The sequence below is a fragment of the Aspergillus pseudoviridinutans genome (assembly GCF_018340605.1).
Source record: "Aspergillus pseudoviridinutans IFM 55266 DNA, scaffold_2, whole genome shotgun sequence".
NCBI lineage: Eukaryota > Fungi > Ascomycota > Eurotiomycetes > Eurotiales > Aspergillaceae > Aspergillus > Aspergillus pseudoviridinutans.
The window spans coordinates 4,189,285-4,216,964 of NW_025091282.1; the positions used below are offsets into that span (position 1 = coordinate 4,189,285).

Sequence of the window (27,680 nt, forward strand, 5' to 3'; positions counted from 1 at the left end):
TACATGTTACCTGGTATGTTACATGGGCGATACGATCAACAGGCCTATTTAGCATGATCGATCAGCTCCGCATAGAGAGCATCAGGAATCTTCCGGACAATGAGGACGGTCAGGGCAATGATCTCCTTTGCGTCGAGCGGCGGGAAGGACCGGAGGATCTTGTTTGGGCTGTTGATTGGTCAGAATCGATTCGCCCTTGCATAGCAATGTGATATGCGACTTGTTGATATTGCTCACACGGGGAAAGAAAACTTACCTTGGACTCTCGAGAATGGTATCTCTCATCCGAATCAGCTGCGCAACGATGCATAGGATATTTAGGTGTGGGCCGTACGCAAAGAGGAAATCCCACAGGTGGAGCACCTCGGGCAGCGGCGGCGTGCAGGCGCACAGTGTCAGCACCGATGGGAAGGCGTAGAGCTCCGCTTGCATCCCCTTGGAGAAGAGATAGGCGGCGAGCTTCGGCTCGACAATCTCGAGGCATCGATCGACCAGCCGCAGACCCCGGTGGACGCCGTCCATGGCGCCGCGGATATACCCTGGGCATTCCCTGGTAATGAAATAGTGAAACAGCGCAAAAGCCTCGACTTCGCTGCGCGCCACGTAGAGAAAGGGCGCGCAGAGAACGTTCATTCCCTGCACGTAGATTGCCGACTCGCTGGTGATGGCTTCGCTGCTGGGTGTTGCCGTAGGCTCCTCTTCTGCGATGCTCGGTGGTGTGTTGATCGAAAGTTCCATTTCCCGCCTGCGGGAGGTCGATAGGCGCGATTTCGGCCGCTTTTTGGCCTTCACGTCGTGAATCTTCCATGCTGTGGCGTTGAGTAGTCGGATCAGGCTGGCTTCGGTGACGCGTCGCTTGAACAAGGGATCGGTTGCTAAGGTGCGGAATGTGTCGTTGCGGATCTTCGTATAAGCCGGCGAACGCCCGCGATGGATGAGTGAGAGGTATTCGTCGGTTGGTAGGGGAGGAATATCGAGTAGTGTGAGCCATAGGTAAACACGATATGTCGACTAGAACATAGATGTTAGCATGGCAGGCTCATCCTCCGCCTAGAGGTCACGGCGCTATTGCAAACATCCACATACCATGCCATCACCGTCCGCTTCTACCCTTGTCGACAAGACAAGGTATCTCAATTCCTTCAGTGCATCCTCGACGTCCCCATTCTGCGGCCCATCCCGTAGCAGCGTCTCCAAGACCGATCTCTTGATCCCAAACCCCGAGCCTGTCTTCCTCCCCGATCGTTTCTGAGTCTGTAAGATGGGTCGCTCACCAGAGCCGGCGTCACTATTTGACCTAGCCCGGCGGTGTCGCAGCCGAACAGGTGAATCCAACTGTGCCTGTTGCGCCAGCTCCTCGGCGTTGGCGGACGACCGCGCAGTGGAAAGACGTGATGTCGGACCGCTAACCACAGAAGGATTCGACGAAAGGATCTGATGCGACTGTATCTTCCGCAAAGTTCGCATCGTCCGGGGTGAAGGGCCCGCAAGAGCGGCTATATTCAGCTGGGCTTGTGTTGGCTGGGACATGGCTGGTCCTGTTTGACTATGGCACAGGGGTTTCTTTTTTTTTAGTGCAAACGATCTCTGCTGAAACGATCGCACGAAGTGACCATCTTCCTGGCGAGGAGGACAGCAGCCAAGAAAGGATGAGAAGAAAGAAATAAGCAGTTGTTAGTGCCGAGAATCTAGTAGTGTATCCGGGGATAAGAAACGTAGTTAGATGCAGGTTCAGACGATCCGCACCCAGTATGCATCTCTGGGCATGGCGGGCTTTTCCCGATCGAGGAATGCGGGGACACGCGACGCGCCACAGATAAATTATTTGATGTTTCAACCTGGAGAACAACTTCTTCTTTACTTCTTTTCCAGATATCTCTTAGGAAGAAAAAGAGGTAACAGATGGTGGTTGTGATGGATCATGTTGGGTCTTCGTAAATAACCCGTCGGCCCGCCAACAGAAAACGTCATGTGTACGAGCAACCCATGGATGTCTTGAATAACTTAGAGAGCTAGGATACTTCTGTTTGGATGCAATCAGCAAGATATACGTCGTTGCACAGCTTCCAGAGCCGAGAATTAAGTATACAGTATAAAACTCATATGTCAAACACAAGCTCGCCGCGTCTCCAAAACGCCGTATCCAAAAATCGCAGCGACTAGTAAGTTCTATCTCGTGACGGTATCAGGATCACGGCGCCCACTTACTGATCCTCCTATAGCGCTATCAACAAACTCCTGATAGCGAAACACCTCTCCTCTTTTCCCTCCCCCAGACAGTTTCCCGGCTTTCCCACCAAACACTCTGCGTCCGGTGAATCCTCTCAATACCTCGTTGATATCCTTCTCCGTCAGCGGTGACTGCCCATCCTCCGATGCTGTGTGTAAGAGGGCATCGCGTAGCTCTGCAACGTCAATTTGTCCGCTATCATCGTCGTCAAAAGCAGCCAAGGCATTCATCAGTTCCTGGCGAGAAGAAAGAGGCGCAAGTAGACTAGATAAGATATTCAGAAATGTAGGGAAATTTATCGTCTGGTCCCTTCCTGGAGGGAAGAATTGCGAAATTATCGAGGCATCCTGGCCTGAATTATAATACGGGTTAGTCTAACCTCTTTGAGATACGGAGAATGCAATGGGCCTACCGATATTCACAAGTACATCAGCTACATCGTCTTTGTTCACGAACCCATCGTTGTCTCTGTCAAGGACTTGGAAGGCCTCGCGAATCTCCCTCAACTGCGTCGGCGCCAATTTGGCAGCGGCATCGCTCGAAGCAGCCATCATGCTGGCAGTCTTTGCTTCCATGATGGACGAGGAATCATCGGGGGCGTCTGCTCCCTTGGTTGGCGAGGATGGCAACTCCCTGGTGAATTTGGGTTGTGGAATTGGGCTATTGCTCTTCGGAGAGGAGCCATCATCGTCTGCGACTGTATATGTCTGGTTTAACTTGCTTGGTGACTGCACTGGAGTATATCCTCGACCCGGCGAGCTTCCTGCCGTTCCTGGTGTGCTGGGCCGGATCTGTGTGGGCGGCGAGTTGGGAGTAGACGGTCGACGAAAGGGAGAAGCTCGAGGAGACCCAAAGGATAGTGGCGATGGCCGAAAGGGTGTATTTGAGCCCTGCATAGTCTTCGTCAGCTTGATATGATCTGGCTATCAGCTGTTGCGGTGAAGGGAAGGAGCACACCATGATATGATATCTTTATGAATTCCGATCTAGACGATTTTCAAAAATGCTAGGTATCCTCTGTAGATTCTACTTCGAAATTTCAATCAGTAGCAAAGCAAGTAGTACTCCTTCAGTTTGCATTGGATGCTGGAGTTATCTGCGTCTACAAGGCGATACCGTAACCATGCCTCCGACCAGACAAACAAACAAAACAGCGCATGGATGACGGCATAAAGTCGGCCCGCTCCTTGGCACGTGCGGGTCTGCGGGGATCTTTATCCTCAAATTAATGCTTTAAATGGTCTCAGATAAGAAAAGAGTTTCCACAAGTTGGGTTTCCTGGGAATTTTCGAAAGTCCTTACGATAGTCGCTTTTTTGCTTCGTCCATGAACAGGATGAATCCGTGAGACATCCAAGGCAGGCTCTGCGAAAAATGTGCTTGGAAGAGAATAAATCTGCATGTGGATGTCTTCATAGCCAAAGAGGAGTCAAAAGGGCCAGCTCAGGTCGACTGCAACGACTCAATGCCTCCGGGTTATGAATCAGGATACCCGCATGATGAGAGGCGGAAAAGTATGGTCCAACATAGCGCTCGACTGGGCCTTGAAATGATCTACTAGGAGTAATCGACAGCCATCGAGTCGAGGTACTTCGCTTTCCTCGGCAATTCTGCATACTGCTATGTATTGCTCTCGCAATCTGCCGAAGTCAAACGGGCCGTATGTTCGAGTGGGCGAGTGGGCTCCAAAATTCCATCTGGGACCCCACGCAATGTGCTTGCGAACTCGGCAACTGGTACGAAGGCGTTTGGCCTTTGGACTCCAAAATAAAGGGATGGCGCATTACCTGATGGAGCTGGTGTCAGAGCCCTGTCCCATCTATCAGGGCCTTTTGACTGCGGCAGCAAACAGGACAGTTGCTAGGATGGCAAAATATTTTTGGTACGCTGGTACACTCTTCTGAGCCGAAAGAACTGAATTTCTCCTATGGAGCTTGCCGCGAAGGAAGAATTGATTGGATAAACATTGAAACTACGTAGTTCTCAAGTCGTAGTGCAGGTGATACAGATACTATCGTCCTTTTGCGAGTTTTCCGTACAAATGAATGCGGTTCATTCCCAGTTCACGACGAACGTTGGCGATCATCTTTCAAGACTCTGTAAAGCGATCTTAAGGAATGATTTCCCAATCTGTATAATTTGCCAAAAGATCAGACTCACGCCCTCCAAAAATAGCCGGGTGTTGAGGGTGGAAATGGGTTGTTTTGTGGTGCTAGACCGTGGGAGATTGGAGTCTAAAACACACGTCAAATCAATGTACCTGCATGGTCTATTCGCGAATCACACCCGGTGTGGTTGGAGTAGTCTTAGAATAATTTCCTCTCATGCAAGGGCCCAACGGCGTATTGTTGCGATCTCACGATGGGATTGATCTGGTTCTGGCTCTGCTTCCCGTCGACCTTCCCCGCTGTGGAGATGGCTGGTACGTGGTGGTTTGGTTCAATGTGTTGAGGCGTCCCCTTTTTCCTTCAGATCGACTGCGCAAGTGAAACCCCTGAAAATGAACGGACGAACGACGATCGACTAAGCTTCCGATCGGTCACAAACTGACTAACTAGCAGATTGGCCATGGCATCCTACTTACTCAGGACTCTTTAATGTCCATTGTGAGAGATATGCGGTGATTATACCCATTTCTCTGCTAGGAGCAGTCCTCCCCCGTATCTCTTATCCTCACATTGCTTTTCTCCCTCACTACCCAAAATGACCACCACTCTTCCCTACCGACCGTCCGACGATGCCGCGCACCCATTTCCTACCGTGTCGAACCCCTCGAAATCCAATGGCTTGCCCCGATTGTCTCCATCCCCCTCCGTCGTCAAGAACAGATCTCCCAGCAGCTCCAGATCTCTGCGTCGGCCCTCCAGAGATCATCTCGCTGCCCCTCGTGCCTCGAAACCCCGACGATGCAAGTCACAATATCCTTTAGACTCATCGGAGCGCCATGTCGAGTACATCCTCGTCGCGTCCTTCCACATTGACCGGGGTCCGATCATGGAACATCAGTATCCGGCGCCCATTAGCGGAGACGAGAGCATGCTCGCGGAATTGATGCTCCCCGACCAGACGCATGTACGAAGCCAAGACTGGACCATCTTTTTCTTACATAAGGACACCAGTGCGGAGGGAGAGGATGAGGATTCGACAACGGCGAAGAAAAAACGGCGGAAAAGGGAAAAGGCAGAGCAGAACCCAGACGACGAAGCGGACGACAATAGCCAGGACGAAGATACCGATGCTCTCACGGACGAGAGCAGCGACGAGGAAGACGATGGTGGCGAGGGGCCACCGTTGATGTACGTGCTCAATCTTGTGAATACAAAGCAAGATAACACAGTCAGGCGGTTCGTATTCCCACTCCACAGCCTCGTAAATCACTCAGCTAAATTAATCTGCAGGGGTGCGGTCGTCAAGGCTATGGCAATCTGTACGCGCCATTCATTCCTTCATATCTACAAGGTGATTTCACCCCGGCTTCAATATAGATGAACATGTGCTCATACCGTTGGCATCACAGCCCCTGCTATTATTGGCGCTGGAGGACTATTTCAAGTCGCCGTACCCCGAGACTCTGGCTACGCTGTATAACGCCGTCAACGAGATGGATCTGTCATTGATGCCCAAGCTTTCGCTCCTGGAACGGCAGATTTTACAGGCGAGTAATGCGAAGGATATGTTTATCGAAAAATTCGAGCAGATGATCCAACAGCGACTGATCGACGAGGGAGAGCCTGTGGAAGAGACCCCGCCATCACCAAAAAAGCCCGCCTCTCGATATGCGCTTCCCCGCGACACGCACGAGTTCGAATCGCGAGTCATCTACAATGATATCCCGATTCCTGTCAAAGTGCCAACTGTTATATGGCCCGAAATTGTGGGAGACTTTTCTCTCATCAAGCTCATCCAGACGTTCTCTACTGTTCATGCCACAGCACCTCAGGCCTTTCCGCTTCACCCGCACTTGACCACCAATGGTTCCTATACGCATCCGATCATCGTCCTTGTCAACGCCATGCTCACCCAGAAACGGGTGATCTTCTTGGGCCACAATCGGCCCTCGGGGGAAGTAGCAGAGGCAGTTCTGGCCGCCTGTGCTCTTGCATCAGGTGGGATCTTACGTGGCTTCACGAGGCATGCCTTTCCCTATACCGACTTGACGAAGATCGATGATCTGCTGAAAGTTCCTGGCTTTATCGCTGGAGTAACGAATCCCACCTTCGCAAATCATCCCGAATGGTGGGACCTCCTATGCGATCTTCCCACCGGCAGAATGAAAATTAGCAGCCACATTGAGCAGGCCCCCGTTACGGAAGGTCTACTGTATTTTCAACAGAGCTCCTTCCTCCAAAACTACACGCCGAGCGCCCATGCGGACCCCACTGGTGACAACGCCTTCATGGAAGACGTCCAACGGAGCATCACTAACCGCTACGGGGAGAATGCGATCCGTGCGAAATGGCGCGCATACATTACCAAATTCACGCGCGTCGCGGCTGCGTTTGAGGAGACTGTGTACGGAGCGTCGAATCTCTACATCATCGGGCCCAACGAGGAGCTATCTCCGGAAAGCCCGAGTGGTGTACAAGCCGACCCCCTAGACCCCACAACGCTACGTGGCCACGGCTATGTGTGGCCCGACGAGGCATCGAAGCAGCGAGAACTGATCGCCTCCGTATCGCGAATCGAAGGCTGGCGCACGACGCGGTCCTACTACTCGTTTATACAGGACATTGCGGCCATGTACTACCCCGCGAGACCAATCCAGAAACCTGACCTGCACCATCACCATGACCGGCTGCGCACGTTGCGGCTGTCTCATGCCGACGCCGGAGCGATCTACCTTGCCTTTTCCCATGCTGTCAAGGACTACGCAGGCATATGCCAGCTTCTGACGGTGACGCCAGAAAGCCAAGCCGGCCTGTTCTACATCAGCATGGGCCTATTTCACCCTGATCAGTCGGTTCGTGAAGCAACTGCCGATCTTCTAGATCGAATAGCGGCTCACCCCGCCGGCCGACACTTCTGGGCTCAACTCAGCCGCTTCAATAAACTGGCATACTTCCGAGTCCGACGGGAGCGGGATGCAGCGCAAAGCCCTATATCAGGGACGGGTCCGAGTTTCGGGGCGCCGCAATCTCTCATTGGAATTGCCACCGGGAATGCGGCGAGGCGAAGCTGAAATCACCTAAACATCCTGAGAACGCCACTACAATGTTCTCGTCTATATTACATATAACGACAGTGGATATATCTATTTTATCATACAATTCTTGGATATCATTTTCCCTTTTTTCTTTCATGTGGGTGGAGAGGTGGGTTTACACCTCATGTGTATTGTTCCCGGCGATGTGGCATGCAATGACATGGCGGTATGATATTTGATGAAGTTATTCAATTCAGTGTCGATACTTGGAATACTATGCAGCATAATGATGACCTTGTTCCTTGATTCCAACAATCAATATCGTTGAGGCACGAAGAATGTAGATGTTATAATTACATTAAGTCTATATAAATATGATAGTAGATGAACAACAAAGGAAGTAAGAACATGCCAAATCCACACTCGCTGTCGTTATCCATACAACCATGACCTGAAGAATAGCAAGAAACGGCAGATACCATTTACCCAAGGGGAGAACCGAATTATACAAGGTATGTGACTGGCGTTAAAACGATGAATCACAGCACCGACATCCCAAGACTCAAAGCCACCGTCCACCCGACCAACCGCCAATCAACCACCGCAGGCCTCCAAGCCCCCGACGCCGTTTCTGCTTTCTTGCCAACTGTGATGTTCACATTCGCGAAATTATCGCCGCAGTGTCGGTTCAGCGCCGACGCAGAGGGGAGATAGGACGTCGTGAGCGGCTGGCCGTCGATCTGCGCCCAGCGACTGAAGATATCCATGCTGGCTTGCAGGCACTTGTTGCAGGTGGGCCAGGGAGCTTGGTCGGTGGGGTACCCGGCGGGGATAGAGTAGGTGTCAAGATCCTGCGGGGACGAGGCGTTGGTGGCTGCATCGACGAAGCAGTAGTCTTTTGTGGCGGGGTTCTTGAGGCAGGAAGCGCGGTAGACAGGCTCGTAGGTGATAAAGCCTGTGTAGGCGCTTGCGACGAGCGGGTTCCCGAGCTTGTAGTCTTTGCCGCAGACGTCGTCTTTGAGGAGGTTGGTTGCGAGGCGGTTGAAGGTGGATTTGCAGTTGTCGACGGAGGCGGCGCAGGAGAGGTCGAGGACGTGCGAGGTGGCGGTTGCGGAGGTGAGGGTGTGGAAGAAGGAGGTGGAGTCGTGGAGGAGGAGCGAGATGGGGTAGCAAGAGGTGACGGTCGAGTCGGAGAGGAAGTCGTTGAAGAACTTGGGGCAGCTCTGGGCTGTGAAGTTGTTGGAGAGATTGGTGTCGAAGGCTGTCGGCAGTGAGTCGGTGCTGGCGTCTGAGCGAGCGTGCAGGTGCGATGAAGTGTGCTCATCAGTGTCCTCCTCGGGGGCGACGAGGATAGGTAGCGTGGCTGCCTCGTCGGTTAGACTGCTCTCGATGACCCAGTTTTTGCCGTATCGGGATTGTCCCTCTTGCACATGGTGACTATCTAGATGATCGCCGGTTACGCTCTCTCCACTCAGATACGCATCAGTTTGCGATAGGAACATGCCATGAGCTAGTGGGTGAGAGTCATCTGGAATCGCAGCCGCAGAGACAAGCGACGACACAAGCAGTACAGACAGAAGTATGACCAAGGTCGAAAATCGAGAGGTCATATCGATTTTCCCCCGCTGCGACGGCCTGCTTGGCCTGTATGGACTGGAATATAGGAATGATTTCATATCGGCAGAGAATTGAATGAATGACATTGCCACAAGGGCTTGAAATTGAACTCAAGGCGATAAAAGAGAGTGTGTCAGAGGCCAATGGTTATCATGGTCTCCGGAGTCCTTGACCTGGTGTTTGTATATCATCAACGACTGTAGAATGAGCGACTATTAGTACAAACTACTCCGTACCAGAATCATCAGTCAAGAAAGGACAGCAAAAGAATTAAGACTGCCCCGGCAGAGGCATAAGAGAATCATGATCCAGCCTCCGTTGACAGACAAGAAAAGAGGGAAAGAATTGGATGCCTGTCTGTCTGACCGAAAGCAAGGAAGAGCACGAAAACCTTCAGGAGACAACTGCAGCAACAACGAGAACCGCTGTGTGACTGCAGAGTTTAACTTTGGACTATTCAGCCTAGGGCTCTTGGTGGTACGGACCACCCTGCAAAATCAGTGCATTTTGGCATCAGTCTCTTGAGACAGATGCCTTAAAATTGGGCATTATAGCAGCGAGTGTAAATTTAGCAGCCACCAATGGACCAAGGAACGGTCTGGCCGCGAGTAGAACATGGGCAAGTGGATCTCTGGTCTGCAGAGGTGCGACTATCTCTTCCACAAAAGCCGGCACTAGAAGAAAAGAAAGGGGAACATCATCGGAGAATCCGTAGAGCTAGGACCTATCCATGGCCCATGGCCATCGGTACTGGTCAGTGGTCAGTGGTCTACGAAGTATATATTCAGAGTCCAGACTACTCCATCCTGCGACGATCGCAAAGACAATTCAACTTCTTTTTAAGATGCGATAATGCTCCGTAGGAATGAGAGGAATGAGACTATGAGTATCTACTCCGTACCTCGTACGGAAAAGCCTTCGATTGACCCCTGACTCGGAAAGCGGAAAAGTACCCATCGGTGCCATTCCACCAGCCATTTACCGTCGAGGTACATCGGGGTACATGGACGGTGCAGGAAATCGAGCCGAGCCTTGATTGGCCAATCACGCCGCCAGAAAATTCCCTCCACTTCCATCCGCATTTTGTCATCCGGACAGATGCCTATCTAAGTAGTGATTCATGTGTCAGTCAGATACAATTGAGGCAGTTGATTCGAGGTCAGACTATCATGAGCTGTGTATGATCGAGGAACATCGCAACTTTTCACCATAAACCCTACTTCCTTACCTGAAAGATCAGCGTCCTATTATTCCATACTTGCATACCATGTCCTCTGACAGCTTAGTACCTGAAACGAGGGTACTCGCCATTGCGAGTCATGTAAGTCTTTTTGTCCAGTTTGATTCCAGCTTCGGCGGATGGGTCATAGTTGGAGTAAGGTACTGACGGGCAGAACCAGGTTGTTTACGGGTACGTACTATCTACTGTGTCACTGTACCCCTCCAAGTGCACCAGGATGTAGCCTTCTTGCCACTATGTCGTGCACCTTGCCAATATGAATTGAGCAGCGACTAATGGCATCAGATATGTTGGCAACAAAATGGCTACGCTGGTCATGCAGTTGTTGGGGTGTGATGTTGCCGCCCTGAATACTGTCCATTTCAGTAATCAACCCTATACCCTTTGTCAGATTGAGTCAACTAACATTCGGCAGGCAATCACACCGGCTACAGGCAGTTCAAAGGCACAAGGTCAACAGCCCAAGAGATCAGCGACTTATATCAGGGCCTGTGCCAGAGCAAGCTCACGGACTTCGATGTCATGTTGTCGGGTTATGCCCCCAGTGCTGCGGCAGTGGAGGCAGTAGGGGCTATCGGCTTGGATCTGCAGCGCAAGGCCGAGTCAAACCCCGGCTCATTCTTCTGGGGTATGTTTAGTCCTGTCTTTATCGAATTCCCCGCTAACGGTGAACGAACATACAGTCCTGGACCCTGTTATGGGCGACCAGGGCCGGCTATATGTCAATGATGATGTCGTACCTGCATATAAAAGGATCATCCGCCACGCCGATCTGATTCTCCCCAATCAGTTTGAAGCCGAGTAAGGACGCTGCCATTGCCTGTAGTCCGGTACACTCTCAATTGACCACCTTCCCCTCAGAGTCCTCTCCGGAATCAAGATCACCTCCCTCAGCACCCTCGCCGAGGCCATCACCGCCATCCACACCACCTACTCAGTCCCACACGTCATCATCACTTCCGTTCGAATCTCCCAATTCTCCTCGTCCCCAGAAGCCACCTCAGACAACCTAACCGTCATCGGTTCCACCATCAAATCCGACGGCTCCCCTCGTCTCTTCCGCGTTGACGTCCCCGCCCTGGACTGCTTCTTCAGCGGCACAGGCGACATGTTCGCGGCCCTGACGGTCGCCCGGCTCCGCGAAGCCGTGTTCGCCGCCGACTCCACCCTCCGCTCGACCAAGTCGTGKGTCTCCCCGGATGACGTCCAAGCCACTGATTTGCCTCTTGCCAAGGCCACAGTGAAGGTGCTCGCGAGCATGCACAGTATCTTGGAAAGGACCCTGGAAGCGCGCGATGCGGAGCTCCGCGCCTCTGCATCTGCGGAAGAGACAGAACTGGGCTTGAGTGAGGAGGAGAAGCAGAAGAGTGAGTATCTGCGGCGGACCAAAGCCGCCGAGGTGAGGGTTGTACGGAATGCGCGGTTCCTGCGGGAGCCGGATGTTGAGTTCCAGGCGCGGGAATGGAAAAAGGAAGATCTGCCTGAGGGACTTCAATAGTCGATTGCATGATTTAGACGTACTATAGACTTGTAGATAGACCTAAAGTCATGAATAGAACGTATTATGAGAGTAACTTGTCATCTTTTCAGTATCATCATGTCTATCTATGTCATAAATAATCCAAATTCGTTTATATTAAAGACCTGTACTTCCGAATCCACCCGCCCCACGGACACTCTCCTCCAACTCCTCGACGACCATCACCTCGGGCGTATAGATCTAGGTACCATCAGCATCCATACACTCAGAAATGACGAACCGGACAAAGAACTCACCCGTTCAAGCACAAGCTGCGCAATCCGATCCCCCACCTTAATCGTAAAATCCACATCCGAGAAATTGAACAACAGCACCTTCACCTCACCCCGGTAATCAGCGTCAATGACGCCCGCCCCGGTATCGATGAAGTGCTTCGAGGCAAGGCCACTCCGGGGGGCAACGCGGCCGTCTGGAGTCAACCAATTAGCATACAATTACCTGGCAGAGAAAGAAAGACAGCATACATGTTCCCTCAGGCACGGCAATCGCAAGCCCAGTGTCAACCAGGGCTTTACCCTTGGCCGGGATGACGGTCTCCTTTGCGCTGTAGAGGTCGTAGCCTGCGGCGAAGGCGGACCCGCGGGTGGGTGCTTGTGCGGACTCGGTGAGCTTCTTGACGAGGAGAGGAGGGAGGGGCTGAGAGATGGAGGTGACGGCGGGTGCTGTGCCGGTGGTCATCTTGTCGGTGTTGGCTGTGTTGGTATCGGGTTTTGTCCGTTTGGCGAGGGGAGAGGCGGGGAGAGAGGGAGGTTCGTGTGCGGGAGCTGTGGATTGTTGCGGCGGTGGTGTGGTCTCTTTTGTCATAACTTGAATTGGGATTGCGAGATGTATGGAAGAGAAAGAAATTGCGGTGTGCCTGTCCAGAGGTGCAATAATTGACCAGCAGACGATGCATACTATGGTAGGTTAGACGCGTCTGGCGGTGTACGCGCACCGCGTTGTTAATTGGCTTGGCGTGTTTGCTCTTTTTGTACTAAAATTTGGCCTGAGGCATAACTTCCAACTGACCGAGCTCCGAACGCCCCGCAAGTGCAAGCTCGGGCCAAAGATGGGGTTGCTGCCAATTGGACTGTTTTGCCTCGGTCCGCAGCGCTGGAGCTGAGCTGGAGCATGTCCTGCCTTCTTATTACCGGGGTTATTTCTGTCTCCAGGTTCCTCCGATTTTTACGTACCTGTCCGGGTTGACACTGGGTGGAAGGAATTCTAATCAACTATTGTTTGACAGTTGGCGCCATGGCCGGAGCTGTACGCCAACCGATTGATATCCCGTCGCTGGAGCGATACCTCGACCAGAACGTGCCTATCATCAAGACGCCAATTGATGTGAAGCAAGTAAGTCATCAATACCACTTTCTTCACTCAGTTGATATGTTGACTTTGCAACAGTTTGGCTTCGGGCAATCCAACCCCACCTACCTAATCACCGGCTCGAACAAGCAACAATATGTCCTACGCAAGAAACCGCCAGGCAAGCTCCTGTCCAAGACGGCGCACCAAGTCGAACGAGAATACAAGATTATCCACGCGCTAGAGAAGACCGACGTCCCTGTCCCCAAGGCATACTGTCTATGTGAGGATAGCAATGTGATCGGCACTCCGTTCTACATCATGGAGTTCCTGGACGGCCGAATATTTACAGATCCTGCCATTCCCGGCGTAAGCGCAGAAGAGCGAACCGCACTGTACATCTAGCCCTCTCCTTTAGCTCCGGACAGATACTAACGGCCCCAGATGGCGCGATGCAGTCCGCACATTAGCCAAGTTCCATCGGGTCGTCCCCAAGTCCGTCGGCCTGGAGCGATTCGGCAAGCCGTCTGGCTACTACGACCGCCAGATCGCTACTTTCACCGCCGTGTCCAACGCGCAGGCGCAGGCCGTCGACGTTGAGACCAAGAAGCCGGTCGGCGAACTGCCTCACTTCATGGACATGGTGCGCTTCTTCTCCAACAAGGCCACCCAGCCACTCGACAGAGGCACCCTCGTGCATGGCGACTACAAGATTGACAACATGGTCTTCCACAAGACAGAGCCCCGCGTCATCGGCATCCTGGACTGGGAGATGGCGACGGTCGGCCACCCGCTGTCCGACTTCTGTAACCTCACTAGCCCCTATTTTCTCGAAGGGACGGACCACAAGACGGAGCAGTTCCAGCCTGGCGTGGTGCCAGGCCTGCCTAGACGTGAGGACTGCCTGCGGTGGTACAGCGAGGTCGCCGGGTGGGACCCCACGCCGGATATCCTGTGGGGGGATGCGTTCTTCTCGTGGAGGAGCTCCGTGATCATGCAGGGAATCGCGGCGCGGTACGCTCTGCGCCAGGCCAGCAGTGCGCGTGCGCAAGAATACGCGCAGAATACCGGGCCGTTTGCCTTGAAGGCGTGGGAACGGGTCAAGAAGGTACAGGAGCAGGTGCGTCAGAAGGGGAAGCTGTAGTATTACCTGCTGTAGTACGATAATACGTACCAAACATTCTTCCGTAACTAGCATGTATGCGTCGGCGAAAGCGTCATTTGTTTGTCCCCATATAGCTAGAAAACTCATTGCCAGCTGTCAATGTCGACGTCGTCAGCCCAGACCCGTTCCCAACGGGAATCTATACCTCCATCCACCAGTTTCTCCTGTATAAACAAGCAGTAAGCACAGACATTTAAACAACGCACGAAAGGAAGAAACCGGAACAAAAACACCAAAGTACGAAGCAGTCATCCAATCAAGCCCCTCGGACCAAGCCACTGTTTGCTCGCGGTGATAATTGGGTGCGGCTCAGGGAGGCTTTGTTTGTTCCGCCTGTACGACCAGTGGGTTGTAGAACTCTGCAAGGTGATCCCAGTCCTTTTGCGAAGAGTAGGTTGGGATTGCAGGTTGATTTGTGAGTCCTCCTAGTGTCTGTGAATTGGATACCACTGCGTGGAAAGTATATTGAATTTGAGGTATTACAGAGCTGGAAAGATCCTTCGGATGTTTTCATTAGTACTTTGGGAGTTATATATAGCTAATAACAGTTACAAAGGCACCATCGTCACTATTATTATGCTCCTTAGGAGTACTATATGCAATGCCACAGACCCCGTTTAGATTCGCTCGCGTTGCAGTTGTGAAACCAAACTGGCACGCTACCCTCCATGGCATTGGCCTGCATAATATCCTCAGCATAGACCAACGGTATGATAGCCAGGCTACATCCACGGTGAGCCGTCATCTATAATAGCATTGTTCCACTCTAAAAAGGCTCGAATACAAAGGAGAAAAGTGATCCACAAGTCATTAAAGGCAGGTCCGTGAACAGAGAGTTTTCATGCACCTCTGACAAAAACTATTAGATTGGAGGCGTCGGTCGAAAAGCAAGGGTTAAATTTCGGTGTACGTCAGTTCATACCTATGGGTCGGGAGTATTAAATCTCAACTTCTCGAGAAAATAGGAAAATAGTTAAGCAGTTTTCTCCTTCTATCGAGGTTACAACTGCAATGGCTATCTCGTCTGACCGTAACAGAGCCCATTTTGAGACCACAAAGCGCCTCCTTGCGCAGTTGGTAAACGATGGACTAGCTTGTTGTGCAGTTGAGGGCATCGGAAGTTCGCGACAACGACTAGTTCTCTACAACAACAGCTTCGACGCAGATCCTTTTATTAGGCGGGTGAGAGTTTATCTCTGCGATGGAGCGCTGATTCGCCTGCAAGCTGGCCGAGTTCTGTCAATTCTGCGGCCTGATGATTTGAAGCAACCCGTTACTTTGCAACTCGGGCTGGCAGAAGTAACGGAGGAGTGCAATCCAGCAACAGTATTTCGGTTTATTCGGCCTTGGTTTACAGACATGGCAGGGGATGAAGTCATGGACCCAATCGAAAAAGAGCTGCAAAACTCAGCAGATAATCAGGGCAAGTCATGTATTCAGTGCATTCACTGTTGACAGCATTTTGACATTGACGGGAGACAGAACAATGGTTACAAATTGGCAAAAGAAACCCGTCACCGCATTTAGGCTCCCCATCTATCCTCTGGGAGAGATCGTTGATATTTGGGCATCCTAGACATCCGGTACGTTGGATCAACAGCTTCCTGTTGGCTGATATTGATTTTTGTTCCCGGCCTTGTAGTTCCATAGGACTTGCTACGCGCTGCCACCCCTAAAACCAATAGCACCTGCTGACCTTCCCAGAATGCTCACTCCTGCCCTTGCTTTTGTCTCGGTTCCGCATGACGACCTTCTTATAGCCGGTCCTTTTCAACAATTACTTCTGCCACTTTTAGAAACACTCGAGGTCCCTCAACCAGCTGAAGGCCGAGTGATCGTACCATGCTTGGCCCAACAGTTGCCCGCAGTCCAGAGCCATTTTCCAGACGCAACCGTCTTAAAGGTAGTCGAAAACTGTGCAGATGCTCAAGCGAATATTCGAACAGTCACTTTGCGACCAGAATTGCAATTCGGCTACCATCTTAAACTCTCTTTCAATGGTCACATTACGTCAGGGATCCGGACAATCACCCGTTGGACAGCCCTCGGCGGACCAGTCATTTCCGATATCCTTAAAATGCTGCTTCCTGCCGATCTATGGGTGTTTGAAGAGGTTGCCGCTGCAACTGGCGGTCAAAGCGACTTTTCTGCAGGGAGACATTTAACTTGCATGCTGAGAAAGGACTTAGAGCCAAGGGCTGCTGCAAATAACGAGACCCTAATAGTGGCTGCGGTGCTCACCGAGAGGCCTGTTGACGACAGCCGTACATATGCTGAGATATTATTCGACCTCAACACTATTGATGAGAAGCAGGATTGGTTTCGAAGGTTGTCAAGATTCGGTTTCCTTATAGGCACGGCCTAAAATTTGCTAACAGTAGTGGCATACAGGTATCTTCATTGTTTATTGAAAGTTACTCTCATCCCGTTAGTGCAGCACGGGATTGGGCTAGAGGCTCATGGCCAAAACATCGTGGCTAGGGTATGCATACGACGTCGAGTTATCAAAGGTTTCGCTGTGCGCGATTTTGGTGGGATTAGGATGCACGGCCCTACTTTAGAAGCTCAAGGATTTAACTTCCAGTCGATCCCCCCAGGCAGAACTACGATAACAGACGACTTGGAGCATATTTGGAATAAGGTGCATCACGCTTTACTTCAAAATCACGTGGGGTATCTTCTTTCCTCACTAGGACTAGAAGGTAAAGGGGGGTGGGCTATCGTTCGCGACGAGCTCTCAGCAGTCCTGAGGCCAGATAAAGGTGGCCTTGGACAACAGTTATATGGTCATTTTCTAAAGGATACCATGCCATTCACATGTTTCATGACGATGAAGTTTGAAGGGACGTATCGCAGCGTAAGTTATCATGGTTTACATATCTAATAATGCTACCCGGTGTCCTAACTACTACAGGTTGTTACAAGGGATGTTCCAAACACCCTACTGTTGCACAGCTGATTGGTACCTAGTCCTGCAGAGAACTTGAAAAATCAAACCTTTCTTTTTAAGACTTCCTAAAGTAACTCCATAAACTTTCGGCGCACCTCCCCAATTCCCAACCATTCAAAGAGAACCCTGCAATGATCACATTGATTCCTGCAGCCCTTGACTTTTTTAATCTCTCCCTTTTGTACTTTCGTATCGTTTCAGGCCACCCCATGTGCATGCGCGCTCGCGGAGACAGCGCCACGTCTCCGGTGATCGGTCTGTGAGATCCTGCAGTGCAATGACTTCACATCTAGTCTACCTCTCTAGTAATCCCAGAATAAAAGGTTGATTTCTAATACCTTTCCGTCTTACTTTTAATCAACTGGGATGGGAAATGAACCAGGCGGGTCAATCGGGAACGGCCCGCTTTTACTGGCCTTGACTTTGTAGCTAATGGATAGATCCGCTTACCGCATATAAATGATGATATGATCAAAAGTCTGACCTTCCTTGAGAAGGATTGAGACTTGAGCGCCTGATGAATCATGCTGGGTGAAGATCCGATGGGGGAAAAATTATCAGCCAATCGACCCTGGTACCTTTAGTGCAGCAGGAGTGGAATTGCAACAAGGATTGTTTGGCCAAGGGTAAAGCCAAGGCGTCAGGCAAGCAGGACTGCATGTAGGAGATGTAACTAGCACTAAATCAGTTGAGTCAGACAATGAACGCAAACCTGTTAGATAGACTAGACTAGATTTGTCGGTCAAAAGACGTTTTGGGAATGAAAGAGAGAATACGAGATAAGCTTGTCACTATTTCCTAGGGTGAGTGCCTCTGTCCAGTCTCATACCTAAACTGTCCAGGGAGGATTACTAGTATGTTTGGGCCTCAGGCAAAAGTCAAGTGGGGCACACGGGAGGGGAAGTGAGCCAGAACCAATCATAACGGCCACAAGTTCTGCAGAAAACAACTGTCGATCAGTTCAGCTCGGACTCCGGAAATACCATGGTCCGTCATTTACGTTACATTCGCTTGCGTGGATATGCGGAAGTCTGAACTCCACCTTAAGAGGCTGATGCTGATGCTGGTGCTGTTGCTGCCAACCTGCCAAAATCATCCCAGGCGGATGCGAAATCAACGACTAGATATCTACCTACCCACTTTCATCCTCTGAAATTTCGCTTCAATTTGATTAGTGAGGTGAAAACGCAGGACTCCACGGCTCCGACATCGCAAACACTGAAACCTCGGATGGTTCGTAAAAGGTCGTATCCCGGCGTCGTGGGGTGTCAGAGTTCTGAGGCGGGAATATCAACCGGCGTCGGCTCATGGGCTGTTTGATGTCACCATCATTGTSTGGGATGGTCGGCGACTTTCCAGCCTCATTCTCTCCGTAGGTGGGCAGTCAACCAGTCCCTGTTATACTCCTCTTGGGTAGTATATGTCCTGAACTTAAGAGATTTGTTCATTATTATTGTGTGTTGGGAATCAGTCTACCTGAAATCGCTGTTAATAAACGAACTGTATTCTATTTTCTGCTCAATAATCTTCAAATCCTCCCGATGATTTCTCTTCCTGTAGAGCTGGTGGAACCAGGATATACGGTCCAGGATAAAACGTAAGAAACGGGCCTTAGGCACAAAGACTAAGGCACCTAATTGATTCGAGGCTTACAGCCTTGTCGCCTTAGGCACTAATCGAGGAACCAAGATTCGCCCTAGAATCCTTCGCTCACGTACTCCGTACGAGCACGTAATTCGTAATCGTGAGGGGAAAGAAGGCAGATCTCAGCAGGCTGACCTCTGAAGCCAGAGCTTCAGGAGTTCAAAGTTTTGGAGAATTTGGAGAGTTTGAGCCTCTTTAGACGGTCCCTGGTTCGTCATGAGCCATGCACATCACAAGACCGATCAGATCAAGGCTAATCAGAAGGATCCCCTCGTCCAGAATCCATTCACATACAGGTAATATGGATTCATAGAGTTTCCACGTCGGTTCGGTGCAGGTTAGCCACTTCAGCCTCCTCTTTTTTGCCTTCGTTAGCCGACCAATCATACACAGCGTTTCTGCAGAGAGCCTCAAATGGCCCGAACGTGGAGGTTGTTTGGTTGGATGGTGCGGCTGGCCCGGAAGAGGCTCGTGGTCGTTAGAACCCGGTGCTAGGTGAAACTGTGAAATAGCGCTGCCTAGGTCCAGGCGTCAACTCCTTGAGGATTATGGGGAATAAGATAAAACACCGCCATTTCATTAAGCCAGTGTATCTTAAAAATGTTTATAGACTTGATGAATCCACACTCAACATGGATAAAACAAGGTCTCGGACAATGCCCGTTTACAAGGAATATAGTATAGTTATGCCACTACTGTCGGTGCTGGTCGGTTAGCATTGTTTTCCTTAAAATAATATCAGGCGGTATTATGATGACTGATGGCCATACTTTGCTGTCAATCATTATCAGGTATTATTACCTAGACAGCTACTAGACTAAGGTACCTACCTACTGGGGCTCATAGATGACTGGACAGTGGACAAGCGCTACCTCGCTCCCTCCCCCCCTACTAAAATTCATCTAAATTGGAATCCATACCTGCGCCATAAAGGAATAGTCGTACTGTATTCCGTCCTCTGCCTCAAACCCCACTTTGCTTTGCCTGTCTGTGGCGCGTCTGGAGACCAGTTAACCCAGCACTCTGTGAGCGTCAGGACAGCGACCTTTTTCTCTTCTTTTCCCTTCTCAAGGATGATCTTCTCTGCTATCTCATATCAACCCCCCCCCTTTGCCTTCTCCCTCGAATAATTATCGAAAACCTGACAACATTTTACTCAAATTGGAGAGTGTGAAAATAGGGCGTATTTCACCCAAGTATTCGGGTTCGAAAGTGCTCGCGATAATCTAGAACAGCAAACTTCCTGCAATCCTTCGTCCTCATCCCCAACACAATAATTGTCATCGTTATCATCCTCATCCTCATCCTCATCAATATTCTCCTCATCATATATCTACCGGGGTCCGTGGAACTATTGTCTGTCCGTGGATTTACCTTTGACCGCTTAAACCTTCTCTCCTCTCTGATCCTCTATCTGCCCATTTTCTCCTCCGTTATTCCTCACTCTAAACCCTTTTCAACCGTTCCGCCAAGCCAGCGTCACCTCTCCCGCTCGAGCTAACTAGCTCAAAGGCAGTAGCCTCATCGTCTGGAAGGCCATAGTCTCGATAATTATTCCTATTATTTATTATCATCAGTATTTCTGATTTGGTCTTCTTTCCTCTGGCCACGCACGACCTGGCTGCTGCTGTCATTGCTGTTATAACTGTCACTCTTATTACCCTTCCCGACCTGCATTTTGCTTGTACTTTGCTTTGCTCCTGCGAAGTACCTCTACTGCTACCACACCTATTCCTCTTATTGCGACGAAACCCGCTACTGCAGCGTCGTCACCACCAGCACATGTCCGCAAGTCCACGGCCGTTATAATAACACTCCCAACTATTACTCCCATTGGCAACTCCGCTTTTCTTCAATTCTGGACTTTTTTTGCGCCCTGTGGGATTCTTTGTTTGTCTCCTCCCTCCCAACATCACAGCTCTGTCATCATTCTCCTGCGCGTTTCATTCGTCCATATCTTCGGTATTTTTGCCCTCGTACTCCCAGCCTGCCGATGCACCTGGTATATCAATCCGATCTGCGCCATTGACCGTGCGATTCGGCCTTCTTCTGAGCCTCGCTGCAGGTGACCGGCTTCTGCAACCATCATCCGTCCCATCTGGAATCACCCATCGGCTTCAAGCCACGAGGTCTCCCAATTCCTAAAGGTGAGCCTACCTTAAATTGCCTCAGTTTCCCCCGCATTCTACCCTTCTGAGGAAATGGAGCTCGGACTGGCGCCACCATCAATAAACTGCTCCATAACGCAGAACGCGCCTTTTTCTCTCTGGTTAGTCAACAGTAGTCCTCATGCAAAAACGTCAAGATCAGTTCTGTTCTTGTTCAGATTCTAAGATGGGCGATGGTCTACTGCGGGTTCACCCCAGAAATTGCGGACTGGTTCTGAGCAAAACAGGTGTATTCGCGACCTGATCAGTCTTTTATAAGCTGTTATTCAACATACTTTCCTTTTTCTGTCAGTCACATGGACTAACGATGTCAATTAGATATTCCCTCTGAACAAGCACTGTGGCTTATGTGCTTTGATTCTCTCTTCGCCTGCTCCCCTCAGTTGCGGGCTAGTGAGCTTGGAATCGACTTTTTCCCCCAAGCCAGGCACAGGGAGGTAGATTGGGGGCAACGGTACCCATAGACGAGGAAATCTATCAGGAAGGGGCTTCCTAATGCCCCCTCAAAGCCCGCCTCCATGACCGACGCATACGAACCAGATGACGACCGGCTCACTCCCGGGCTAGAGGTTCAGAAACCCAACTATAAGCCCGACGAGCAGCTGCCCCCGTTTCTAACCCAAGATTCGCTCTCTAAACCTGATGCTACTGCTAAATACCCTGGAGATGAGGGAACGTCTTCGGACTTTCCCCGTAAGCCGTCGCCGACATCCAAGCCCGAAACAACTCAGGGCGACTCGGTACTGATCTCTCATCTAGAACCGAATCGCCCGGATATTGCGAATTACGAGTTAGAACATCCGCGCCCTCGGGATCCCTGGGTAGAGGATCAACCAAATCTGCAGAGAACGAAAATTGACACTCGAGCAGTTGAAGATGGCAAATTTCAGGAACCGCCTTCGTCAGTGGCGGAGAGAGCTCTCCAACTCTTGTCCTCTGACGTGTTACCACAACCTGAAAACTTGGTGTCACCTCCGCCTCTCAAGAGCGCATCTCCGCCCCAATCGATCAAGGACTTGTTGGAACCACCTGTAACACAGGCCGAGCCAATCAGCATCAAAGTCGAAGTATCATCTCCAAAAGAATCACATCCGCCAGCGCCGCCAAATTTCACCGCCGAACGCATATCTCCCGTTGTTTCGCCCTTGAAAAAGTTTGCAATATCACCTTCAGAGGCACCGGTTCAAGCCTTGCTTCCAGCACTCCAGACGTCTCCTCCGTTAGCAATCGCCAAATCGCCAGAGAACCACCAACAGCATAGCCTGCCGTCGATACAGACTGCTTTGGCCGAGATCTCGGGGCCTTACTCTCTTCCTCCAGTATCCACGTCCCCTCCATCGATACCAAGGAATGAACCGGCATGGGATCATCAACGGCCAGGACAGTTTGCTCCACCACAGGTCCCCCCTAGTCCTTATTCCCATCTTTCCCCTGCGAGCTCCAAGGGCATGTCGGCCGTGTCCTCTCCAGCATCGCAGCAACAACCCCAGTGGAGGCATACACGATCCGACATCACTTATCTTACAACGCCGCATTATGAACCTTCGCCATCGGCAGTCAAGAGTCCGGCAACCAGCTATCCCACTCCCACCGATCAGACCCCGACAGGCGAACGGCCGCCTTTCAATCCGTGCCCGCCGCCCACCGCACCGGTTCCCCCAGGCACATTCAAATGCCGGCATCCAGGGTGCACTGCTCCACCTTTTCAGACTCAATATTTGCTTAAGTAAGTCAACACTGAACCTCTCTGAGTTGACAGAAACGGGCTCACCTTTCGCAGCTCCCATGCAAATGTCCATTCCCAAGATCGTCCACATTTTTGTCCCGTCGAGGGATGTGCCCGAGGAGTTGGCGGCAAAGGATTCAAACGCAAGAATGAGATGATTCGGCATGGCCTTGTCCATAATTCGCCAGGTTATGTATGCCCTTTCTGTCCGGATCAGCAACATAAATACCCGCGGCCTGATAACCTTCAAAGGTGAGCTTCATACTGTTCTTGGCCGGCCTTCAGGTTCTCTGACAGAATCTAGACACGTACGAGTTCACCACGTTGATAAGAACAAGGACGATCCCGAGCTCAGACGAGTGCTATCTCAAAGACCTGAGGGCAGCACTCGAGGCCGACGACGCCGAACCACTGCCCAGTAGCTTGTGCGCTGCATTACCCTTCATAACTACTCGCCTTCAGTATGCCGACAGTCGAAACATTTCTCTCGTCGCCATCACCACCCAGGATCGACCGCCCGTTCGTGTAACCTGCATATGCATTGACGAATTCCCTTCCCGTGTTCCTGTTTGTCGTACCGTACATGATACCATATTCTTAGAATTACGTTCGCGTTCGTTGTATGCTGCCGTTCGTTTTGTATTAGCATATATCCTTCCATCGCTATAGGGTACAGCGTGGAGTCCGAGATGGGGACTTGCCTCGTGATTGCGATAGCCGGCGTTGAGTGTTTCTTTCTATTGTCTGAGCTGCACATTAGCCTCTACATACATTGTTCTTCTTTGGAAGCTTTGGCGTCTTGATCTTGGCCGGGAATCGAATGGAATTGAGCCTTTTCATTTTCAGTTTGATCTACATGTATACGCAAAGATATGATATAGCAATACGACTTGAATCAATTCAACCAAACAAGGAACATGAGGTGGTCTATCGATACAGCAGCAGAAACACAACAACAAACAGCATCGAGACTCCAGCGCAATGACATCCACCGCTAATACCAACCCAAACCCAAACCCGCCGTAAATGCTTACAACATCCCGAGAAAATGTCAAGGTCAAGAGTCAAGCTCCCCCCTCTTATGAATCCGCCGCACATGGTCCTTCATGTTGTCTACCCGGCTAAACACCCTCCCACAATCCGGCCACTCACACACAACTCCGGGGTTATGCTTCGCCTCGTGCCGGGCGCGGTCCTTCTTGCTCGAGAACCCGCCCGCAACAGCCTGCGGACAGCCCTCGTGCCGACAGAACAGATGTTTCCGGTGCCGGTTGAAATGCTTCCGGAGGTCGCAGCCGCGGAAGAACGTCGCAGCCGAGGTGCAGCCTGGGTGAGCGCAGCGCCAGGATCCGTCGGGGTTGGGGATACCGTAGTTGTTTAGGTCTTTGGTGTCGAGGTCTGGGGAGGGCGGATTCGGGTCGGAGCGGGGGGTTGAATGGCCCGGGTAGAGGTAGCTTTGCGCGCTGGGGTTGACCGTAGTGGGGTTTGTTCTTTGCGGGGTGTACGCCATTGTTGAGGCTGGGTAGATGTCGGTGGGATGGTATGTTGCTGTTGTTGCTGTTGGGGGCACTTGGGAGGTCCACGGATCACTGTAGGGGAGGTAGGATCCGCTCATCGGTGCGGCAATGGTGGTGTTGCAGGCTTGGCTTGTTGGCATGGCTGGTATGGCTGACTCGAAGCCGAGGCCTGCATATGAGGACGCTGGGGGACTAGCAAGGTAGAAGCTGTCCATGTCTTCCTCGCTGTCTGCTTGGCCCATGTTGTATGGGTATGTCTCGGGAACATCGTGCATGCCCGGGAAGGTGTACTGATGCGAAGACATTGCGAAGATGGCTCCGTGGTCCGTAGTGAGTAAAGTCATGCTGTCACGGGCCACGGTATGAATTGCTAGTTGATCCGGGTTCTGTTCGAGGAAACCACAGGATCGAGGAGGATGCCGATTGAGTTTCTTGTCTTGTTCCAACGAGGGGCTGATCATGAGATCTTGCAGTTAAATAGTTCCTGGTGATGCGATCCAGCATTGTGGAAGCGGAATGTCTCCGTGCTAGATAAGCAGAGTCAGTATGAGGCCTAATTTTCTTTTCTTTTTTCCTGACTAAAGACATAGCCAGACACGCTTCTTCATTAGAGCCGAATGATATTGCAGCACAACGTCAGACGTGGCTATGTTATGCTTCGGCACGCTGACAGACTTGACTGAATTAGCAGCTGGCGACTCTTCACAATGCCCATGTACGACTCTTAAACCTGCATAGATGTCATCAGAGTCGATACCATTGGTTGTCGACGTGCGATTATGCCTATTTCTGGGTTCTTCATGTTGTATTTCTTCCATTCACACGGCACGTTGAAACTACGTGAGAAGGCCAGGTAGGCTCAAACTCCAGATTGCGTCGGGTTTACGCTCGGATATCGACATTAATGAGCCAGTGACCGTGAGAGAAATCAGTTGGTATGATGCTGTGCTGAGACACATACCTTCAACCAGTCGTTCGCTGGTGGTACCTGTGGCTTCCGAACCTTGTTGTGGGCTTGAACTTGGCTGCATATAGTTAGATGTATACGAGGCTTGGCACGAGAGCCAATGGCAGCAGATTCACGTTCCGAACACTGGAGTTAGAGTCTTAGCGCTAATTAGTCGTTTATTCGTTTAGCCTGTTTCCTCATTCGCACCACCGCAGCTTGAGAGATCTGTGGTTGACAACACGGACTCCCGGCATCGAGTATGGAGTCAGAGTGGCCCTGGCAAATCAGGGGTCATCATTGGATGTCCGTTAGGGCTTAGGTGCCGGAGACGCTGTGCAATCAGCAAGTGGCATGGCAATTGTCTTAGCTGTCGAGAAAGGCTATTCCCGAGTAGTTGAGATGTCGCGAGTTTATAATTAGTCACTGGCGATTTTCCAAACAGACGGGATGTCTGCTTCCACAAAGGGGAAGACGCCCTTTGCCTGGTCGAACCAGGCCGATCGGCCAGAGGCTGAGCCTCTTAAGATGCTTGTTTTGGGCCAAAACCTGCGAACCACGTGACTCGGTCTCAGTTTCGGCCCCCTATCCCTATGCATGGTTAACCCCCCCCCTGCGGTGTGAACGATGAACATAACCGCAGAACAATTGGGAGAAGATGAAGAGATATGCTGTTTCTAACTGTACATAAGCTAAAACATGCATGGCATTGCGCCTTAATCAGGCCCCCGCACCTTGGCGACTGGACTGGATATGCTTACCTGGCCTTACATCCGCTCGGTTCCTGTCTCAGTTCCAGATAACAGTCATATTCACTGTGACCGTTTCATCAAGCGAACGCAGATTCCAATGCAACCCCATTGTGTTATCTTTCAGTGCTTATCCTCCTGAGATGATTGTTATGCAAAGAATGGATAAAAATGGAAATCCGGGACGGCCCCAGAAAACCCCCCCCCCCCCCCGGGGTGGCTGTAAAAGGAGCGGTGTCAGCAGAACAAGGTTCATGATGTATCAACAAGCTCCAAGTATTGTTTTCTTTTGTCACGCTAGACGATTCACTGTTGTCTTGCCCTCCCTGAGACAACTGACTTTTTTCTCCTTCCCATCCCGCTGAGTTGGGACTGGCAGCCTAGGAAGCCTTACCAGCTTTCCTTCCTGTAGAATTCTACTGGTTGCGCTGATTACATACGCCCATGGTGCAGATGAGTCCAAGCAGGTTCAAAGGGAGTAAGTATGGTTGAGCTATTGTCTAAAGGGGCATAATATGTATGTATATATCAAGTAGAAAAGAGGTCAAGCGCTAGCAGCTCTTGGGTCCGACAATAGGGGAGTGACGAGGTCCGGATGACGATTGATCTTGCTCTCCAGGGAGTCTCTGTAAAGGACATAGTGTTGCACGATAAAGACCAAATCAAACAGGATGGTCACGTTTGACAATAAGAACTTCACGGGGTTACCAGTAATGCCACTCCAGTCGCTCTGAAACGAAGAATCCAAAACTAGTTGCAGAAGGGAAAGGACCCCACCAGTCAAGTCGAAAAGTATCTGGGAGATACTCCACCCCTCTGTGGACTTTCTTTTATAATTGACCCATGCTTGAGGGACATATTTCACAATGGTGATGATCAACTTCACATATGAGAGGGCGTAAATCTAGAAGATGCGGAGTCAGGATTGACACGAAACGTCGCATAATTCTTTTCAAGTTTCCAAACCACTTACCACATCGATCCATGCCCAGGTGGATGGGTCATATCCTCCGTCAGGGCTCTTAGCCAAAACAATGCAAGCTACTATACCTATCGCTGCTATGGAGCCCCAGAAGAGGCCAAGAACTGGTTTACTAACGGTCTGGAAGCGGGAGACCTTGAAGCCCCAGATCTTAGGCCAAAATTGTGTGTAAACTAACGTGCTGAGGATGACAGCATGCAGAGCAAAGGCAAAGTCGTTGAAGCGCACTGTCGACTCCTCATCCGAAGGGTGACGGGCGGCGTATTGCCGCCGAATCACAGGAGAGTAAAGAAAGGCAGATGTATATGCTGTGTAGCAGACGAAGCCCAGGACGTTGATAGTGGGAAAGTCAATGGCCAACCCGACTGTTGAACGCCGTCGAAAGTTACTGATCGGCTGGGGATAAAAGGACGCCGACCAGCAAAACATACTTGGTCTTCAAGTCAGCAACCGGGCAGGTATTTTGGGATAGAAGCCTCTCAGGAGATTTATCTGCCCCAGATTGACTTGGAAGAACACAGTCACATACTATATCCATCCTAACAGGCTATAAACGGCTTATCAGCACATGTCAGTTGTATCGTGATAATCGACACTCACCGCGAGAGAGCCCTCACGAAGATCTCAAGTTGAGAAGACATATCTCTACAGTTAGACTTGCCTTGAAACAAATCATAGAAAGGAAGAAATAAAATGACGTTGATATGGGAAAAGATCCGAGGATCATGAGGATCAAGGGACTGAGAATCAGCGCCAACCCACCCCGTGGGTCCAGCT

General features: G+C 50.9%; 9 protein-coding genes across 9 annotated transcripts; 4 read left to right on the forward strand and 5 right to left on the reverse strand.

Moving 5' to 3' along the window:
- Nucleotides 1-44: 44 nt before the first annotated feature.
- On the reverse strand, nt 45-1,530 carry Asppvi_003519 (TBC domain-containing protein; the record flags this gene model as incomplete). The annotated part of the gene is made up of 3 exons (XM_043299482.1): nt 45-168; nt 257-1,011; nt 1,087-1,530. The coding sequence occupies 3 exons, from the start codon at nt 1,528-1,530 to the stop codon at nt 45-47; spliced, it is 1,323 nt and encodes a 440-aa protein (XP_043155417.1).
- Nucleotides 1,531-2,169: 639 nt separating this feature from the next.
- On the reverse strand, nt 2,170-3,126 carry Asppvi_003520 (putative calmodulin; the record flags this gene model as incomplete). The annotated part of the gene is made up of 2 exons (XM_043299483.1): nt 2,170-2,582; nt 2,643-3,126. The coding sequence occupies 2 exons, from the start codon at nt 3,124-3,126 to the stop codon at nt 2,170-2,172; spliced, it is 897 nt and encodes a 298-aa protein (XP_043155418.1).
- A 1,806-nt stretch (nt 3,127-4,932) lies between these two features.
- Asppvi_003521 (AFI1/MesA family protein) lies at nt 4,933-7,408 on the forward strand (the record flags this gene model as incomplete). Its single annotated transcript, XM_043299484.1, has 3 exons — nt 4,933-5,573; nt 5,628-5,688; nt 5,747-7,408. 3 exons carry the CDS (start codon nt 4,933-4,935, stop codon nt 7,406-7,408), a joined length of 2,364 nt encoding a protein of 787 aa, XP_043155419.1.
- A 503-nt stretch (nt 7,409-7,911) lies between these two features.
- On the reverse strand, nt 7,912-8,982 carry Asppvi_003522 (uncharacterized protein; the record flags this gene model as incomplete). The annotated part of the gene is made up of 1 exon (XM_043299485.1): nt 7,912-8,982. One exon carries the CDS (start codon nt 8,980-8,982, stop codon nt 7,912-7,914), a length of 1,071 nt encoding a protein of 356 aa, XP_043155420.1.
- A 1,548-nt stretch (nt 8,983-10,530) lies between these two features.
- On the forward strand, nt 10,531-11,727 carry Asppvi_003523 (pyridoxal kinase; the record flags this gene model as incomplete). Its single annotated transcript, XM_043299486.1, has 4 exons — nt 10,531-10,594; nt 10,645-10,857; nt 10,913-11,030; nt 11,091-11,727. 4 exons carry the CDS (start codon nt 10,531-10,533, stop codon nt 11,725-11,727), a joined length of 1,032 nt encoding a protein of 343 aa, XP_043155421.1.
- Nucleotides 11,728-13,002: 1,275 nt separating this feature from the next.
- Nucleotides 13,003-14,200, forward strand: Asppvi_003524 (phosphotransferase family protein; the record flags this gene model as incomplete). Its single annotated transcript, XM_043299487.1, has 3 exons — nt 13,003-13,101; nt 13,156-13,451; nt 13,501-14,200. The coding sequence occupies 3 exons, from the start codon at nt 13,003-13,005 to the stop codon at nt 14,198-14,200; spliced, it is 1,095 nt and encodes a 364-aa protein (XP_043155422.1).
- A 7,301-nt stretch (nt 14,201-21,501) lies between these two features.
- Nucleotides 21,502-23,131, forward strand: Asppvi_003525 (uncharacterized protein; the record flags this gene model as incomplete). The annotated part of the gene is made up of 3 exons (XM_043299488.1): nt 21,502-22,709; nt 22,764-22,961; nt 23,014-23,131. The coding sequence occupies 3 exons, from the start codon at nt 21,502-21,504 to the stop codon at nt 23,129-23,131; spliced, it is 1,524 nt and encodes a 507-aa protein (XP_043155423.1).
- A 635-nt stretch (nt 23,132-23,766) lies between these two features.
- On the reverse strand, nt 23,767-24,687 carry Asppvi_003526 (putative C2H2 transcription factor; the record flags this gene model as incomplete). Its single annotated transcript, XM_043299489.1, has 1 exon — nt 23,767-24,687. One exon carries the CDS (start codon nt 24,685-24,687, stop codon nt 23,767-23,769), a length of 921 nt encoding a protein of 306 aa, XP_043155424.1.
- A 1,778-nt stretch (nt 24,688-26,465) lies between these two features.
- Nucleotides 26,466-27,332, reverse strand: Asppvi_003527 (putative L-cystine transporter; the record flags this gene model as incomplete). The annotated part of the gene is made up of 2 exons (XM_043299490.1): nt 26,466-26,825; nt 26,895-27,332. The coding sequence occupies 2 exons, from the start codon at nt 27,330-27,332 to the stop codon at nt 26,466-26,468; spliced, it is 798 nt and encodes a 265-aa protein (XP_043155425.1).
- Nucleotides 27,333-27,680: the final 348 nt, after the last annotated feature.